The 21178-nt window shown below is 34.4% G+C and overlaps 1 protein-coding gene across 4 annotated transcripts in view; it reads right to left on the bottom strand.

Moving 5' to 3' along the window:
- Positions 1-1085: 1085 nt before the first annotated feature.
- Positions 1086-21178, bottom strand: part of SCEL (sciellin) — a 162631-nt gene continuing 142538 nt past the window's right edge. For 3 of the 4 annotated variants that reach the window (XM_069467136.1, XM_069467135.1, XM_069467133.1), the window contains 6 exons: positions 18430-18492; positions 12999-13070; positions 9788-9862; positions 7108-7216; positions 3590-3692; positions 1086-2118 (listed from right to left, as the gene is read on the bottom strand). In XM_069467136.1, the coding sequence (XP_069323237.1) occupies positions 2102-2118; positions 3590-3692; positions 7108-7216; positions 9788-9862; positions 12999-13070; positions 18430-18492 (439 nt within the window). In that variant the 3' untranslated portion in view covers positions 1086-2101. The remainder of the gene's footprint in view (positions 2119-3589; positions 3693-7107; positions 7217-9787; positions 9863-12998; positions 13071-18429; positions 18493-21178) is intronic. The other variant, XM_069467134.1, reaches the window with a different exon arrangement.

Below are 21178 nucleotides of genomic sequence, written 5' to 3' on the forward strand. Positions count from 1 at the left end.
ATCTTTATAGTAGTAATAGAATCAGGACCTAGTATTCCTACATTTAGGTAATTGTGTCCAGGAAAAGTATGCCAATCACAACATAATTAATAGGCTGCAAAAAAAAAATGATATCTTCTAAATTGTTTTCAGAATCTGCCATTCCTCTAGTGAGAATAAACGCAGACACAATGAAGTGATCTTGATGAATCAGAAGCTCTTCTCTCTCCACTCCATATCCATGCTGTCTTTACAACAGCTTTTGGGTTGATTTAATACATTATTGTGGAATAGAGGGCCATTAAACCGCTATAGAAAAGTGAGAAATGTGTTCCTTTTAGGTTTTTATGCTCTTAAAATAATATTCAGATGATTTTAATTACTACAAAAGCATTGAGATGTTAATATACTTCATAAAAGGGAGGGATACCATTTCATCCATCCTTTTCTGCAGTGAATTTCAACTCTAAGAAAATTATTTCTTTTGATCCACTCTGATAGCATGTAATAAAAGAACAATAAAACATATGGCTCAATTACCACTGCTTCTCATCAAGCATGAATTAATGAATATCAAATTATTATTAATTGTTTTTCCTGGCTCTCTCTCCAAAGGACAACAATTATACATTGCTGTATTTTGATAAGCATTTTGTGTTTAACACTTTGTGAACCAATCTCTAAGAGGAACAGACGCATGAAATTATTATAAAGGAAAACATTTCTTTGAATTTATCAACATTCAAAAAATCCATGATTATATTTTAATATCTCTAGTTTATATCAGTTTTTCACAACTGCCTTAAAACTTCTCTTGAATTCCACCCCCCCAATGTTCCATGAGCCCCTTTCTATAAAAAGTTGCTTATAAAATGCGCATACAAAATAGTTTATAAGTTCAATTTCTCAGTGTTAATACTACTAATTCCTCACATGATTACTGAATTTCCAATTCCTTCAGAAAAATCTCTTTAAAAATAAGAGCTATAGCTTAAGCAATGAAAAAAAAATAAGTTAACCAGCATAGCAGAGAATATAATAAATTGTGATCAATGTAATGGACAAAATCAATGTCAGTGACTATTTATAGACACTTGACAAAAAGATTCTACGTAACTGATAGTTTATTTTATTTTTATAAACCTTCTGTAAATATAAAGTGTTACATAATATGAATATATGCAACATGCTAAAGAACATGTCTTTGTAGTCCATAACCATCACTTCTCATAGATTACTTGTATACCCAGATTTTGAAATGCATGCAAAGAAAATTTAACCAATTATAACATGTAAACTATACATGTCATATGATTTTACTTATTGCCCATAAATCCATTTCTGTTTTTAAAACATAGTATCTAAACCCTATGTCCATGATTAAACTGAAGGATGACTCTAAGGTTAAATTGTTTATATGTTCTACCTAGTTCATTATGCTTAACAAACACATATACAGATATGTTTCTAAAAAACAAGCTAAAACTTGCTTTAGAATCAGAGAATCTGGGGAGCAAAAAGGGACCTTAGAAATCATTTTGTTCAATGTCCTTCACTTTACAAATAATGGCACAGAGATCTGGAAAGTTTAAATGATTTTCTGAGGTCCATACAACTTTTTATGTTAACATCTTTTTGCCAAACTTTATAAGAAAGTTTCTATTAGCATTTCTTTTGCAGATAAAGGAAGTATATCTTGCTTTCTTAACAGCTTGTCAGGATGTCAAAAATGTCTGTGAATCCAGATTCTCAGGGAAATAAAGGTGAGAAAATGAGAAACTTGGTTACAATGGAAACCATGATGCACAACCAACATACAGAGCCGGGATGGACCTAGCTTGGGTGACAATGCTCACTGCCTGTCAGGAGCATCATTCCTTTGACACTAGTAATGGGAACCATTTGAACGTTTTATTGCTAAATCTAGCCAGATACCAGATGGTTCTTTTTATGTGTACCACCTTATAGAAGGTAATGAGATTATTTATGCAATGGCAGAATTCATTTTATACAAGTTGATCTTCAATGTAAAAGCTTTTCTAGATTACATATTCTTAAAATAAAACTTTTAACTTTTAATTTTTCAGTGAATTCTTTTCATCTTGATTTCCATGTGTCAGAGTTATTGAATCCACTTTGCTGAAAATTTTAAAGAAAATAACAGTTAGATATGCAAATTCAGTATAAAAACAAGCTAATCACTAAAATTTAGAAAACAGTTATTCACCCAGGGGGTAGTAATGGATTAAGGATCCCACTTATTCTTCTGCTCCAGAATTCATCACTGTGGCTGTTGGTCATACTGTATGTATGCAGTACCAGATACCTGGTATGTATATTTATGAGATGTCAAAGAGTCATATCTTGACGATGTATATGTACTATAAAAAATGCAATGCCTATGGAGCATACATTGGCCAGCAGGAAGACACAAAGACTTCTGAGTCTTTTGGTATCAACACCCCCTAAGCCATATCATGGACTTCTAAGAGACTAAAAGTTTTAGAACTACCATCATGCACATCAAGACCCATGATATAATAATACTGGATCATGATAAGATTGCTAAATTAGAAAGAAAAGTGAACATGAGAACTCTCTGGAGAAAGCAGAAAATAGAAGAGAAAGTATGAATATAATTAGGTTTATTCTTGTAATTGATTCTGCAGCCTGATGGAACGTGGGTTTCTGAATATTTTTCAGAGCATTTTCCAGATGTAGTCTCCCAGTAGCTCATGAATATCACATTATTTGTCATTAAATTCCATACTGTGTATCCCACATAGGAATCCCAAATGTTCCTCTTACATTCACTACACCAATAAGACATCAGGAAAAAAACACCTTTCACACAGGTACAGTTGACCATCTTTTCAATATCATTTTCTTTATCCTATTTAGTTGCTATTGAATCTACAAATAAAATGTGGATACTTGCTTTTAAATATCAATCAAATTTTGTAGGATTTTATTTTGCTAATTTACAGTGTACTGTGCAACTCTTTTAAATCAGCCTTTAAACCTTTCGTGCATAGTTTATACAAAATGTTAGTTAAAAATACAGGTCTTCAATGTTTTTTCTCACATTATTTATGCTAATTAAGAGTCCAAGTTATAGTAACCTTGGTCTTAAAGTGATAAAAAAATACTTAGATACTATATTTAATATTGAATTATATAGAATTAACTAAAAATTTTCCATTTAAGTGTAACATTAAAAGGCATTTAGTATAATAACCAAATTAGGTAAAAAATTATACAGTATTCAAGTGCAAGTATAAAAGGTCATTTACTGATATGGACTTCAATTTAAACAACTATTTGAGCAGAGAAGATCTATTATCGTTTGAAAAAATGAAAAAATTTTTAAATAAGTGGTTTCTTTGCTTAATTATATCTATGTCTGGTCTAGTACCAGAAGGCAATATAAAAATTGACTGACTTTACACCATTAAACAAAATACTACCATAGCATAAACATCTGCAGCTAAATTCTTAAAATATAATTAGTAAAATATTTTTATTTTATTGAAATATATAATTTTCAACAATACTAAATGCTATTTAATGTTAACAAAGGTGAAAGTTCCTTATAGAGCAAAATACTTACCCATAACTTTAGAGTAGCAAGGTTCACAGTGTATTGTCTGTCTATAAATCCAAATACTGTCACCTGCTTGTAGATTTTCCAAAGGCTGCTTACATATTTCACACTAATGAAAAAAATACACATATAAAGTTTACATTATAGATGAAATCTAGATTCCTAGAGGAACAAGAATAGCCTCTTCAATTCATTCAGGACTATCCTCCAGAGCAACACTCAGATAGAGCCTCAAGAGAAATCATAAGGAAATTGAGAATGTGCTTGTCTATAATTCACGTGCCAAACTTTTCAAATAAATTCTCACATCCTCTCTCTGCCATGGAGGTACATTTCAGGGCATATATACCACTGAAATTTTGTAGTAAACGCATATTGGAGTAAATACAAAGTTCCAAAAATTGTTTATGCCAAAAACAAGATTACCACTCAGTATTTCAAAAACAAAACAAAACAAAACAAAAACAAAAACCCACAAAGCTGCATTTCCTATTTGCTTACATAAGGGAGAGCTATGCTGTCCGGGCACAACCTCACTGAGGGAAATAAACTGCTGATCTTATAGGGTTTAGGGAGAAAGTTTGTTCTGAGTCATGTTATGTTGGTCACAGAGGCAGGAAAGAGTTGACCTCTGCTTTAGACCTGTCCGCTGGTCTGACTTCCAAGCCTGCAGCTGTCACCGATTGGTTGACTTTCAGAAGCAAGTTCACCGAAGCAAATTGTCATTGATCAGTTGGATATACTTAAGCTGGTTCAGGTGTTTCTCTATTACCATGGCTATAGAATAATCAGTCTTTTTCCAAAAGTATGGGATGTTTTTATTCTCAGTTAGTCATATTTTATTGAAAGTATATTGAAAAAGGAAATAAATTCTCTAAAATATAATTATAAAATATACTTATATAAAATATAATGAAAATTACTTCCATTTACCAAAAGTAATAAGCAGGAAAATTTTCTTATTTTAGAAAATTTCCTATATAATAATTTTAAATAAAATGCTTTAGACTAACTTTTGTTTAATTAAGTATATTTTATAACTAAAAGAAAGTAACTTCATGTTCTCATAACTAAATAATTATACAATCTTGAGATTATATTTTTATATAGAATTCTATAAATTATGCCCTAAAGTTGGGTGTTTTATTTTATTTTATTTTATTTTTTTTTTTTGCTCAAAATGAGCTACCACACTTCTGATTGCTATGTGTCCCTGTTTGAAAGTAATTGGAAGAGAAGCAATCAGTGCACAAAGTATTACATTTATTTGACTGAATTAGATAATCTGCATCAACCATAGAATGTCAGCACCAGAAAGGACCCATAGATTTGGGCAAATGGTTCTCAAACTGGCTGCATGTGAGATCTATTAGGTCATTAAATATGAAATGTCTGATTCCAAATCAAACAAGAAGCAGTATGATGAATCAAAGCATATGCCTAAACTATCAACACAGTTTTGCCATCTTAACAGTAGCTTGTTTTATGCCAACAGTGAAGAAGCCTGGAAAGTGAGTGGCAATGAAATCACGAAAGGAATTTTTCCAAAGCTTGTTGAGAATTGAATATTTTTCCTTGCAAGAAGTGGTCCAAAGCCTGGGAGAAGTGGTAGCAGTTAGTGCAAGGTCTGGTGAATATGGTGGATGACAGAGAGCTTCCAAGTCCAACTTCCGTAGTTTGAGCAGCGCTGTTTGTGCGACATGTGGTCTAGTGTTATCTTGCAAGAGGATTGGCCTGTCTCTATTGACCAATCTCGGCTGCTTAGTCCCAAGCACCCTCATCATTTCATCCAATTGGTTGCCATAGACATCTACTGTAATCGACTGACCAGGTTTCATGAAACTATAGTGGATAATACCAGCGTTGAACCACCAAACAGACACCATTAGCCTTTTTTGATGAATATTTGGTTTTGAACTGTGTTTCTGCACTTCATCTTTATCCAACCATTGTGCCAAATGCTTGCGTGGGTCAAAAAGATCCATTTTTCATCACACCTAACAATACAGTGTAGAAATGCTTCGCCCTTATGTTTTGACAGCAAAGAAAGGCAAGCTTTGACACGATTTCTCTTCTGATACTTGTTTAATTCATACAGAACCCATCAATCCAGAATCTTTACCTTGCCCATTTGTTTCAAATGGTCCAATATTGTTGGAATAGTAACATCAAACCTTGCTGCTAATTCACATGTAGGTTTAAATGGATTCGCTTCCACTACAGTTTTTAGCTCATCATTATCCATCTTGGTTTCAGGTCACCCACATGGCTCATTTTCAAGATTAAAATCACCAGAACAGAACTTCTCAAACCATGGATGTACTGTGCATTCATTAGCCACATCCTTCCCAAACACTTCATTGATATTTTGAGCTGTCTGCATTGCATTGGTTGCATGATGGAACTTGTATTTGAAAATAACATGAATTTTTGACTTATCCATGGTTTCACAAAAATTGCGTTAAAAAAATTGAAAGATAATCACAAGCCAAAACGTGTTTGAAAGACTGAGGATGTACCTTCACAATAAAAATAAAACAAGAAGTGTCAAAGTGAAATGTCAGAGATATCAACTATCAAACTTAATACTTAAGGAGATCGGACATTTCATACTTAATAACCTAGGCACGCGCGCGCTCTCTCTCTCTCTTTTTTTTTTTTTTTAAAAATACCAATGCCCATTAATCATCTCTGAGATTCATGATTTAATTGGGGCAAGTCCCAAGGATTTCATTTTTTTCCTAATCTCCCCAGAAGATTATTATGTGCAGCCAGGATTGAGAAGCACTGGTCTAGTCAACTACCTCATTTTATAGATGAGAAAACTGAGCCCAGGGTAATTTAGATGATTGTCCAGAGTCACACAGACACAATTTCTGGCAGAGGCAAAACTAGAACTCAGGTCTTCAGATTTCCAGTTCCATACTCATGCAGTTACTCCAAACACTATGATATTGATCCACCCAATGTTATTGTGAGAATGAAAAGAGCCTATGAAACAACAAACTGAGAAGCAGTCTGCTAATGGAAACTTCATTATTATTTATTAAGCCACAATTAATTACAATTAATCATGCTCTCAAAAGCAGGCTGTGTTTCAACTATTGTAAAACCCATCCGTCCTAATTTCATGATGTAAGAACTGCCAGCTTTATTCTCAACAATTTATTTTCTTTTTTAAAATTTCATTACATATTTTATGTAATACATGATTTATTAAAATGTTGCAAAAAACTTGTATAAAAAGAACAAGTGTTTCTCTTTTTCACAAATTTAAATCTCTAGGGTAAGAATGAATAAATGTGTCAGTAATCAACTCTAAGCCTAAAGCCAAGATAGTAATTACAAACCTTTGAGGTTTAGGCTGCAGAACTCTGGGAAATATTTAAGTAGTGAATTATTAATGTGGATGATAGTGTTTCTGAAAGCTTTGACTTCATCTTATGTATTTCATTAAATAATTATTTTTATTCCAGTCATTATGCGATTTTATATTTAGTTAAGTGAAATAAACACATCCTTACCTTAAAGCAAGTAGAATGGCAGCAAATTTGTAATTCATCTAAAATCATTTTAGTTTCTACACCCAAGGGTTTTCGGCAATAAGTGCACATATCTCTTTCAATGACAGACCTATAGAGACATAAGCAATTAAAAATAAATTTGCCATCATACAAAAGACCAATGTATTCCCTATAAAGTCCTGGGGAAATATGTTAATTTTGAAGATACGTTGGGAAATTGCACAAAAATCAAGGAAAGTTTGGGATTTACTTGTTCTAGTAATAGAATTGATTTTTCTAGTTACCTCAAAATGATGACAAAGAATTAACATGAGGGAAAGTGATTAAATTATTAATTCATCAGGAATCAAGAGTGCATCTGGACAGGTTCAGTTTCCTAGTAAACTAGGTCATAAGTACCCCTTGCAGCTAGAAGAGGATTTTCAATTATTAATTTACACATATCATTTTACAGATTACATGAAAAAATTATGCTGCAGATTAATACACATTTTTAACTCTCAAAACATTCAATAGGTCAAAAAGAGAAATCCATTCAAGAATGTGTTGATAAACTCACAAATGATAGATCTATAGTGCCTGCGACTATAGGGTCTAGAGTCACCCAAACACTCCCCCTGGTGTCACTGTGACTCAGGATACAGGGATACCTATCATGACAAAATTTATTCTCTCCAGCAAGATATAACCCCACCACAAACTTGATGAGGAAAAAATAGTTTCATAATTTATTTTAGAACAATAATGTTCGACAGTAAATAATCTCTGGCTGTGATCAGCAGAGTCCAAAATACCTTGGGTCACACCAGAGCCTTAAGAAAGGATTATTTTCATTTGGAGGATCTTAGGACTGTCTTCAATAACATCTTGCAAAAGTGACTAGTTTGGGGGCATTAGCATGCAGGGCTGAAATTTCCAGAGTAGGACCCATAATGGAGTGGTGAAATAAAAATAGCAAATACTTACGTAGCGCTTAATATATGCAGTGCATTTTCCCATGCACTTGCTTTACTTATATAAACTCATATGTTCTTCACAACATCCCCAAGAAGGTGGTATTATTATTTTTATCATCATTTTATCGAAAACAAAACCGAGGCACACAAGATAAGTAACTGGACAGTGTCATGAAACCAGTGGGTAGAAGAGCCAGGACTTGAATGGAGACAGCGTGGTCCCAGACCTCGTGCTGCCCTTGAAGTCTATTGAGCTCACTTTGTTGAAGTGACTTAGTCATACCCAGGAGCCACTAATCTATCATCAGGTCCAGGAGTAGAAGCAGAGAGGAGGGAAAACGAAAGGGAAGAGCAGGTTGTGAAGGGCCATAGGGAATGTGCAAAGGAAGTTGGACTTTATCCCATAAAGTAGGAAACCACTTTAAATGGGATTGATGTACTTAGATAAGAACTGTGGGGATGTCATCTACTGCATGCACGACTCAACAGCAAAACTTGCTTGATTGGCTTTATAGAGAATTGACTTTTGCACTGATGACTAAGAAAAACTCCAAGGACCACTTGAGGAACAGGATTGAAATTCTTCATATCAACAGCGATGCTTCTGTGAAGAATATTTTCCTTCCTTCAGTTAACAATAAAAATACAAGCCCAGGGAATGCTCTATGTTGGTGTTGTCCTTATTGATGTCATATGGCTAGTCAATGATCTTTTCAAAGCATTATGAAAAGCCTAGCTCTGTTTGTTGTTGTTGTTATCCAGTCAGTATTTGTAGTTCTAATGCTTGTGTAGATGACTTTACTCCTCAAAGAGGTATGACTTAAAGGCAAGACACTCTGCAGAGAATTGCTAAGGGGCAAAATTTTGGAAAAGTGACAGGAAAAGGATATACTTTTGATGCCTAGTCTACCCATGTTTCCCTTAGTAAATGAGACACAGGTTCAGTTTTTCAAAAAACATTTGTTGAGTACATGTTAGGTGCCAAGCACCGTGTTAGACACTGGGGCTACACACAAAAATAAGATATGTTTTTACCCTCAATGTGTCATATTTCCAGCCCCTGCTATGGAGGACCAGATATTTGCATTATGGCTTATTTCCAGTGGTTAGGTTGCAATGCTAATTATTTATTTTCATTTGCTCCACTACAAATCTGCAACCTGCACTCTTATGAGTGTCACCGAGGTGCTCCACTGAATATTCAATGGTAAAAGAGGATCACTGACAGCAAAAGCCTGGAATGGGGCCAGTTCACCAGCTCTCAGTCAATACTCATCATAACGTCACTCCTGGGAAGGGAGCTTGGGCCCCGACTGGGTGGTAGCAGCTGTTTGTAAGGTGAGTAGGCTTCATACAACCACAAGGAGGGAGGGCTGAGGGCACAGACCAGTGATGCAATGAAGCCTAAACGCTAATAATGTGGCTGTGCTAGGGACTCCTGGGAAACCCCAGCAGCAGAGAGGCTTGCTTGGGAGGCAGCTGTAAGGCATGGAAAGGTCTTTTGGTATAATGTGCACCGAAATCAGGGAGCAGAAAAAGCCAGGAAGCCAAGAAAAAAATTCCTACATGCAGAAGTTGTTGTTAGCTGTGCTTTGTTCCGTCCATGCACATACAGAACAAGTGGTACCAAGAGAGCCATCGCCAAGTACAAAGGACAAACAACACCAAAAATGTGTATATGTGTACATATATGCATTTATGTATGGAAATAAAGACATACTCACCTATCTGAAGTTGAATAAACTGTTTGTATGTATTTTCCAGAGATATTCTCCTGATATCTATCCTTTGGTGATTTACTGGAAACAAACAAATATGGACACATGAGAATCAGGCTATTTTCCCATATGCAGGTTAGGAAACACACTCACACTGCCTCATGCAGTATTAATATTATCATTCTCTGTGTATGTTATAAGCCAGGATGATGTACTCACACCTCTTATTCTTTAATCTGTAGACGTAGTGATACACAAGACACCTCCAAGTTGACATATGTACCAAAGTCAGTAGAGAGTAGGGTAAGGAGTACAGGAACAAGCGTGAGCAGATTTAGAAAGCAAAAGAAGTGTAATTTTTAAAAAGTCCTCTCTTTTCCATTCTGCAGATTGTGTCAGTTTTTAAAAGTCATTCTTTCCTGGAGACAAATGGTATCTGTAATGCAGTAACCAGCCGGCTGCTCATAATCGCTTCCCAAATGCTTGTGCTACCTGGGGTCTACAGGAATGGAAGCAATGTGTTTCTTTTAGTTCATACAGGGAGTGATAACTCCATGGCCCTCATGTGAGATTTTTTTAATGAGAAACTTCTCCTTCCCTCCAAATTGTCTGTAGGCAGACTGCTGTCAGAACTAAAATCTACTTCATGGAACACACAACCCCACAATGCTAAATAAGGGTTTGCACAGATTGATGCACGATGCATATAGCATTGCTCTCATTTTATTAATGAGGAAACTGAGACTGGAAGAGTAACTTCACCAAGGCTACATGGTTAGGAAATGACAAACAAGGATTCAACCCCCAATTTGATTCTAGGGACTATTTACTATACCATGCTGCCTGTCAGTATAGATTTTAGGGAAGTTTGAGGTGATCACCATCCTTGCTAGGTTAAGGTATGGAAGGCAAGCAATCTTTCCAGAGTTTTCTGGCCTACAAACTATCGGCCTGATATGCCACAATATTTATACTACCTTTTACAGTGATGGTTCTGAAACCTGAAAGTGCACCAGGAACATGTGAAGAGTTTGCTAAAACACAGATTACTGGGCTCTACCTGCTGAGTTTCTAATTCAGCAGGTCTGGGGTGAGGCCAGAGAATTTTAATTTCTAACAAGGTCCCAGGTGCTGCTGCTGCTGCTGGCCCAGAGATCAAACTTTTGTACAGACTTACTGTTCTATACATGATATACATATACATACACACATTGTACATAGTTTTTAAAAATAAACTATAGTCATTCTAGTTAAATAATTCAAGTATACTTTAGTCTTTGCATTTCTATAAAACAAGTTAATATTCTTTTATTCAACTATTCAATAAATCAAAAAATCTGGAGTATTATGTTTTATAAAATTCCTAATACTAAAAAAAATCCTCATTTCTTTAAAAATCAATATTGTAGCTTGGCATTAGTTCCCATGAAACATTTCTTTAAACAGTAAAGTGTATTGATGTAATATCTTATAAAGGTAACAATGTGTGAGAGAGATTATTATGTAAATATAGAATAAATGTCTATTTTTTTAATTCTATTTGCCAATATTTGGTGTCTTGCCTTCACTATAATATTATTTTGATATTACTTATCTACTTATCAATTTCTTCCAGATTTAGTAACCTCTTGTTATTTTTAAATTTATTTTGAACTGTTTTATCTTTTAGTTTAATTAAAAGGCAGCAGCAATCACTGACCTGAACACATCATAGAGTAAAAATTAGATTAAGGAGAAAAATCAATCTTGAGGTTGCATTTTACAAGGTAAATTATGCATGGGTTTGAGAAACCTTTTTTTGGAAGATTGCTCACCTCCTGACATGTGCTGAATGTCACACAGGGTCGTCTCAGGGTCACCTTCCACACAGAAGCTTCCCTGGGTATGCTGCTCTTAGGCCTCTTTGCAATGGGCTCTGATTAACAATCGTTTATGTATATCCACATTTGTATGCTCCCCTGATATATTACCCCACAATTAGGCCAATTCTTGTTTTTATACTCCTTGAAAACCAAATGTATTTTGAATCCCTGACATTGGTTGGCATTTTCCTCAATATCCATCACTCGAGGCAGAGTATTTTGTGGGACTTCAATTCCCTGTTATTTGGGCCAGGTTGCACCTACTCAAAGTTGCGCCCCTCATTTCAGATCGGAGGTAAACAACAGTGGGAAGAACCAGTTAATTAAAGTGGGACTCCAAAGCAGTACAGGAATAGTTGTGTAATTTTACAAAGCTTATTATAACCAGTTATGAAAGGATGGCCTTGCTAACAAAATAGCGGAGAAATTGTCTAACCCATAGTCTCTCAATAACAGCTAAGATCAATCATATGAGTTCTCTTGCTAACAGGCACCCAACATCTGAAAAGAGCTGAGTAGACAGAAAGAAAATGTAAATCCTTCTCTTTTCCATTCACCAGACCTATAGATTAAACTGCTTTTGAGGGTTTGCTTTACAGCCTTGAAGAATTTCTGAGTGGACATTGGGTGTGTGAGCTCCAGGCTTCAGTTCCTGCCCAGAACCACATCTCAAGGGCAAGATCATTGACAAGATCACATCCCCAGCAATAAACCTGTCTCCAAGGAAAGGGAAAAGTGCAGAAGCCAACTCTCCGACATCTCACAGCTGCTTCTGTTATCAACTGACAACAATCACTATTTTTTTTCTCCAGTTTCTCTTTGTCCACAGAAAAACAGCAAGCCTCTTGGCCTCTGGGCACCTCCCTTCTCTTTCTTTGAGGTGCTACACCATCTCTCATATCTCTCTCTTTCTCCCTCTCTATTCCCTTCTCTCTCTCTCATGTTCACTCTCTTTCTCTCCTTCTCTCTCTCTTTCTTTCTAAGAAAGCAAAATAAACTTTTTACATCTTTACATCTTAAACTTCATGTGAGAAATCTTTCTCCACTCACACTGTGAGCACCTAGTGAATTTCCACTCTAAAAAGTTATATATATTTATGTGAGAATTTGCAAATGGAAATCTTGTTATGTATACATGTGTGATGTTACAATGTTATTAAATCCATCCAATTAGTATAATTGGATAATATCCAAAACATTATAAAAAATTATACACCTAGAACTCCAAATACTCTTAAATGGTCTTCTATTTTAAAGAAGCAGACCCTAAAGTACATAAATAACATGTCTTGTTAAACACAGATTATTTCAAAATTATTAAATAAAGCAAAATATTTCAAATAAATTTGTAATACCTATTCTCCACATATGTCCTTGTGTATACAATAGTATCCTTTGGTCCTTCATGTTTGATTCCAGCATTGGAGCTGCAATACAAACCATTTTATTTCATTTTTAAAGTTTATTTGCAAGGATAATAAACATGACAAAGCTATTTTCCAAATCAATGCAAAAACTAATGCTTGTATATTTCTTCTAAACTATAATTGCTGAAATACAAATGTTAAAGTGGTATTAATCCACTTCTGTAATTTCTTTCTGTCTCCCATTTTGTTCTTAACTCCCATTTTCTTGGCCTACTTCCCAAATATTATTATGAAAATTAGTCACTCAGTAAATCTGTTGTACTGCATGAATTTTATTTTAAATATTTGTGTGATAGGTTATAAAGTCTGTTTCCCTGATGTCTCATTTATGTTTTCAAACCATAACTTTCCCCATAAACATCAAACAAAAAGTGGGCCTTAATTAGCTATCATGACAGTATCTGATTTAATGAAACCTTTAGATCTACCTAAAGAATGTCACACCAATGTCACAATTGTGCTTTTTTAAATTGTAGACTTTTTAAGGAAAAATCACATTTTACACTTTCCTTTAGTCACAGTAAAGACTGAGTTGCTAACTCAACACTTTTGTATAAGGCTGTTTACATACAGCCCCAGATAAAATTAGAAATTTCTGCATTTCAAAGGAACGATGAGGTGAGTTGGGGATGATTTTTAAAAACAGGGAGAATAGTCCTGCCATGTGTTTTGTAATTGACTACAGTACCTGAGGTTGTTCCTGGCTTCATAAGAATAGGCAGCAGTTCTCGTGGACTGGTTGTGGAGAGCACTGGTGAATCCATTGACTTGGCCATCTGGCCTGAGAAAGCAAATACAAGTATTAGACACTTAAAATCAAGGCCACTTAGAAGTTTTTTTACTTCCTTAAAATTCTTGTCAATTAACATTATTTTACATACAGTGAACCTCTTTATGTTTGTCTAGTTCCTGCATGGATAACACAAATAGAACGCATGTACCATATTACTCCTTCCACAGAAACCTCTGTCTTACATTTAAGAATAATCTACATGTGCCATATTATCTAACACTGTCCTTTCTATCAAGGACAGAAACCATCTGAAATTGGTTCCTATAACATTTTTCATATCAGCAATTCTATTTTAGAAAGTTTCTCAGGTACAATATATCTGAGAGTTTATCAATTTAATGAAAATGATCCAGAGGTTACTTTAAGAAATTCCAGTTTCCATTTGGTTTTTAATGGAAGACAGTACTTTGAAGATTGCAAAAGAACTCTGACCTAGATTTCTGATAATCTAAAAATGTCACTATGCTTAACAAAGTGTAGGCATATTTGCTTTATCCTATGGAAGAGAGGAAATTCTTAATGCAAGAATAGTGGAAATTTCAGCTCCTTTTCCTTCTCCATGTTAGTTAACTCTGGCATAAGAGAGACATGAAAACCTAAAGGAGATCTTAGATCTTTACCAAGCTTTATCATTCTCAAACAGGCTGTTTTATCCATTTCCAGATAGCTCTTAAGGAAGAGGAAAACACTTGTTCACATATTATTGCTGGCATACAGAAAATCATCTGGTTTCAAGGCAGATGTTTCACAAAACATACACCTGAGTTAAAATTATATTAAGTAATGAGAAGATGAAATTAATATTAGAAGGTTTTCTAATATGATTATTAGACTATGTCATCCCAGGAATAATAAACCTAGGTAGAAATTGTTTGAAAATATTCAAATCATATAATATACAATACAAAATGCAACTTTAACAAATAGATAGCTTCAAAGGACAGAGGTTATCAATGAGTTTGAAATGCATTTGCATCATCCTCAGCAACATAAGATTAAAATCACCAGTTTGCAAAATCCAAAAACAGCAGAGGGAAATAATTTGTGAATAGTACTGTTACAGACTTAATTGTGTCCCTTTAAAATTCATATATTGAAGCCCTAACCCTCAATGTGATTATATTTGGAGATAGCATCTATAAAGAGGTAATAAATATTAAGTGAAGTTATGAGGATAGGGCCTTAATCTGATAAAACTGGTATCCTCATAACAAGAGGAAGAGATACCAGAGATCTCTCTCCTTCATGCACAGAGTAAAGCCCACGTGAGGATGCAGCAAGAACTCAGCCATTTGCAAGCCAAGAAGAGGTCTCACCAGAAACCAATCCTGACAGCATCGATCTTGGACTTTCAGCCTCCAGAACTGTGAGAAAATAAATTTCTGTTGTTTAAGCTACTCAGTCTGTATTATTTTGTTATGGAAACCCGAGCAGACTAATAAAAGTACCATTTCCTAATTGTATTTATAATGAGATTAATGACAATGACTTCATGAAAGATTTAATTTTTATAATTGTGAACAAAACCCAAATGCTAGGTTTAGAATGTGGGACAAAAAACTCTTCGATGGATTTTTCACCTTATGTACGTTGTGAGTTTGATAATTTAAAAAAATAAATAAATCTTTATTTCAGAGTAATTTTAAATGTTCAGAAAAATTTCTGAGATAGTATGAAGAGTCCCTGTATAACCTTAATGCAGCTTCCTTTAAGGCTAGTATCTTCCATAATCATAATACATTTATTTGTCAAAACTAAGGAATTAATGTTTGTACCATACCGTGAACTAAACTATAGACTTTAGTCATATTTCACTGGTTTTTCCATTGTTGTCTTTTCTTCTGCATAATTATTATGTCTCTTTAGTCTCCTAGGGTCTATGATAGTTGCCAAGCCTTTCTTTGTTTTTCATGAGATAGTGATAGATTTTATTTAACACAAAGAAAATTCTGTCTTAATGACAATAAGTGGTAACACTAATTTTTTTGCTATTTAGAACCATAGAAATAAAGTTGGAGAGACAACATTTTGGCAACCAATAAAACAATCTTCAGTGCTTTTTAAAATGCCATTGGGTCCCACATCCAGATATACTGATTTAATTGGTTGGGATACAATTTGGGCCCTAGAAACCTTTAAACCTCTCCAGTGAGTCTCACATGCAGTCAAGGTTGAGAACAACTGCCTTAGAGGTCGGTAATCCCAACATCTTACTCAAAATAGAACTGATTCACAAAGTGTAGTCCCTGGAACAGCTGGTGATTCTGATGTACACAAAAGTTTGGGAACCAGTGCAATAGAGGAACCTCTGCCAAAGTAGTTCTCTCACATGCCTTGAATAATTTTTGTAAAGAACTCATAGCTCACAATGTTTGTCACTTGACAGCTTTATTGTTAGGAAGTTATCCTCCATTGAAACAAATTGCTGAACTATAACTTTAAATCAATGGTCACGGTTTTGTTTCTTAATTAAACAATGACTCTACAAATCCAAATCCAAACATTGTATTGGATCTTATAGAATTACACTTCAGAAAATATTCCCTACAGTGGAAATTTGCCTTGAAAATTTAGCTACCTAAAACCTTCATACATTGCTTGTGAGAATATATTAATAAAATGATGTGGCTGCTTTGAAAAATAGTCTGATAGTTCCTCAAATGGTTAAACAAAGAATTACTATGTGATCCAATAGTCTCACTCCTAGGCATATATCCAAGAGAAATGGAAACATATTTTCATGCAGAAATGTGTATATGAATGTTCATAGCAGCATTATTCATAATAGTGAATTATAAGCCAATAGTGGAAACAATCCAAATACCCATCAACTAATGAATACATAAACAAAATTCCCTGGCTACTCTATATGACTTTAAAAGTATTACATGTCCTCGAAATCTGTGAAATGGCTCTATGAAATTTATTTCACTCACAATCACTAGCCATTTAGTTTAGGGAAAGACTCCATCATTTAGAATTCAAATAAAAACATTTAAAGTTATTCCTAATAAATCAAATTATAAAACATGTATTTGCCTGGGTATCTAATTATAATATAAAGTGAATATATTCATAAAGTGAATCAAGTTTCAATTTAGCAGATTGGCCCAAGACTCTCATCTTTCTAATTTGATTCTTTAGAGACCATGAAAAGCTAAAGTAAGCTGAAGTTATGAGGATTTGGAAACAGGGAAGCAGTAGAAATTCTGGGTTATCAAACAGATTCAGAGTAGAGAATAAGGAAGCCAATAAGTAAAGGAAAGAGAAAGAGAAAGAGAAAGAGAAAGAGAAAGAGAAAAAGAGAAAGGGAAAGGCAGAAGCCAGCACTCAGGGAGTAGCTGAGTTACATTAATGACAAGGAACTAGGGTTAGTTTTCAAGGATTCCTGACAAAATTTCTTTTCAAGAATGAACAATTCAGACCTTTCCAAGGCCTGACCATGCCACCATTTCTGCTTTTAAATTTCCATGAAATTCCATTTCCTCATTAATCCCTCCAATAAAAATCCCGTTTCATGAACAAGCCCATCCAAAACTGAAGCACCTCTCAAATCATATTAAATGGGAAGTTCCTTAATTATAATCATTTACTTGTAATTTTTTTTTTTTTACCTCAGGCACTTCCAAATAATATTTGAATGAAGTTGGTTAACTGTAAGCCCGGTCCTAATCCTAAAATAGTAGATATGTTTCCAGGATAAGCAGATCCTACTGAAAATTTATCCTCCCTCATTTTATCAAAGGCATTCTTGGGAATCACAAAAAGGAAAGCAGAAGATGATTTGGGAAATTAAGGAAACAGAAAGAGACTATCTGTTAGATTCAAGAGCCTTTTCAAAACATGTTTGGGGGAAAAAAATGAGCCACTACTTTTCCCAACTTTTCCATTCTCTGAAGACAGTACCAACAATATCATCTCTTCACATAAATAAAACTAACAGAAAATGCAGCTGTATCTTAGGAGGGAAAGATTCAAAATTATTATTTTTAAAGTTCCCCCATATGTGGGATAAGAATTGCTAAACATGGAAAAGTTATTCTTTCTGAATTTAAATAGTCTGTAACAACAGTGAAGTATACCTTTTATCCTAACCTTCCTTGTAAGGGCAAACCCTGAACAACAGTTTTAAAACCATTATATTCTGTGGTGTAAAGAAATTTCAAAATTAGGTACTGTTTTGTGGCTGTGATGAATTTGTGCATTCTTTTAGCACTAGGTATCCAAGGAAGAGATTCTCAGAGTGCTTTATGCACTGCAGAAAACCTACCAAGCAACAGTAAGTAAAAATAAATCTTCACAGCCCCAAAAAAGGCATCCATGATGCCTTTTACACTAAGCAATAGAACAGCAGGCCTTGAGTCAGAAGTTCTAACAGAATTAGAATTTTGTTAATTTTTTCCCATATATTAAGTACCCTGTACCATAATTTTTTGTATTCGGATAGTATTTATATTTAAATACCATAATACAATTCAACTCCCCAGAAAATCTTCTGAAGTCACACAATTTATGCAGGCACATAGGGAACTCATAAGAAATAAAGTAAATTGTAATAAGCTTTACCTTTCATTCTTATTTTCAGACACATGAGAATTTACTTTAATCAAATTGTCCAGGTCCTGGTCTCTGAAAAAAAAAAAAAAAATATATATATATATATATATATATATGATTTAGTTACAACATAATTTTGGGAAATAAGCAAATATTAGTAAAAAAACTTAAAAACCAGTACATAATATTAAACATAGTCATTTGTAGCCTATAAGGATATAAGAGATGGAAATCTGACATTGAGCTATTTGATCCATATAATTCATGGATCAAATATGAACGTGTGGATTGTGTTATGAGAGAGAAATACAAAACTAACTTTTTGAAAGGTTTGGGAAATCTGATCTGAAAAGAAACCACTGATTTGTATTCACACTTGGCTAACATTTTTTTGTTGTTGTTGTTGAGGCAGAGTCTCACTCTGTTGCCTGGGCTAGAGTGCTATGGCGTCCTCCTAGCTTACAGCAACCTCAAACTCCTGGGCTCGAGCTATCCTCCTGCCTCAGCCTCCCGAGTAGCTGGGACTACAGGCATGTGCCACCATGCCCAGCTAATTTTTTCTATATATATTTTTAGCTGTCCAGATCATTTCTTTGTATTTTTAGTAGAGACGGGGGTCTCGCTCTTGCTCAGGCTGCTCTCGAACTCCTGAGCTCAAACAATCTGCCTGCCTCGGCCTCCCAGAGTGCTAGGATTACAGGCGTGAGCCACCGCGCCTGGCCCTTGGCTAACATTTAATGAGTACTAACTCTGCGCCACAAAGTACTAACTGTGGATTTCCACATGAATTATCTGATTCAGATCTCACAAAATCCTGCAGGACAACATCTGGAGCTCAGAAGGGCCACCTCAGTGAATTTTCCCAGGCCAATTAACTAATTTATGAAACACTCAAGATTTGAGGCTGTACTTGGAAACTTCATTCAGGCTTTTGAGATTACAGAAACATAGGAAATTGACTCAAAATTTGAATAAACAATTCAAAATGTGCAGGATGAATGCAGTGATCAGATTCTTAAATCCTGGGCTGCATTAATGACTTGATACTCTTTCATGAGATACAAGGTCCTCTGGTATGTTATTTACATATTAGTTATTAATATATTAGGTATAACACTGATAATTCACCTTCTTTTTTCTTTTTTAAGGAGTCTGGAAAAGCCTTTGCCAATTTGGTAGGAGCATTATTTAGGCATCACAAATAATAAACCAATTATTTGTTGTTTCATGAAAGTTTTCTTATTTTATTACACAGTATCACATATCAAGTTTGGTACAGTGGATTGTAAGATTTAAATCTGAATAATTTGTACTAATATTTAAAGCTAAATACAAAGTTCCAGTTTATGAAAAATACAAAATGTGTATTTACTTTGCTTATTCACTCTCATTGATGTCAGCAGCTATTTTTGAAGACCTAATAAAAGAAGCTCAGACTGCTCATAACCTTTCCAAGTTAAAGGATATAAAAATAAATTTTTGTTCTTTAATCAAGACCAAATCTATTGCATTTTCTTTTACACTGTAGTAGAAAAGGAAGAACTGTGAGTCAAAGTGTGAAAAATAGATTTTTATAGAAGGCCAGCCAAATGCTGCAGGGTTGAGCAAAGGCTTGATTCCAAACCCTTTCCATGGCAGTTGCAGTGGAAGGAAGACCTTATAATTTTGTACATTTATGAGCAGTTGGAATTAATTCCAAGAAAATTACCAACTCTCTATAGATACAGAAATTTACTAAAGAGCAAATTGTTACTAACTATTGCAACTAAAAATGTTTTAAAATATATATTTCAAAATATTTTGGGGAAAATACGCATTATGTGTGGGGTAAAGCCATGAGATCATTTCTGAATATAAGAATTTATCCATGTTATAATAGTGTAATCTATTTCCCACCATCACTTTAAGGAAGTGGGAAAGCAAGTGAAGGAAAAACAAATAGAGATTCTGGGGACCCATGAATTATATCTCTTACTATACCACTTTTTCTAGAATAAGCTCTGCATGAGAGAAAGCTACTAGCTCTTCTCTAACTTCTTCCTCTCTTATGTGGGTGTGGGGGGTATTTATTAATAGGCAGCAATATGTTCCTCTATAGATGGCTAACTTTAATTGCTTTTGTAGAGTATCAAACACATTTACAAAATTAAGAGACCCCACATAAAAAATTTGCTACGGTATTTCTTTTATGGCAGGAACTAAATCTTAGGTTTAGGCTTTTGTTATTATAAAAAGGAATATCTGTCTTTCTGAAAGGAATAGAGAATACAGTGAAAGAATTGGCATAATTCTTCAACTTACTGACACAGCAAAATGGGACCAACTTTATATATCGTTATACATTTTTATAATTCTTTTCAACTAGGGGTTCTTAAATATTTTAAAGAAATTAACAAGTCCATAGAGAAGTTGGGCAATTTGGGTACTTTAAATATAACATGTGACCAAGAATTTCAGTGGCTCTAATTCACTATAGTTCATTGAGATCATACTCATATACTGTTTGTCATGAGCAAAAGACAGCTATTGGCTCAAGCAAAGAGATCAGTCATAAGAAACCAGATTCCTTCCATCTGGTTTCACTCATGGGGGCTCCGAATGTTAAAGCTAGATGGCAATAGACTTTAGACGAACTATCACAAAGTGTTGATTAGTTTGATATTTAGCCTTTAATTTGTAGAATATTTGTTTAACACCTAATATATGCCAAGCATTGTGCTATGCACTATAGATAAAGCAATAAACAAGACAGACCCAG

This window comes from Eulemur rufifrons, chromosome 4, assembly GCF_041146395.1.
Source record: "Eulemur rufifrons isolate Redbay chromosome 4, OSU_ERuf_1, whole genome shotgun sequence".
Lineage (NCBI taxonomy): Eukaryota > Metazoa > Chordata > Mammalia > Primates > Lemuridae > Eulemur > Eulemur rufifrons.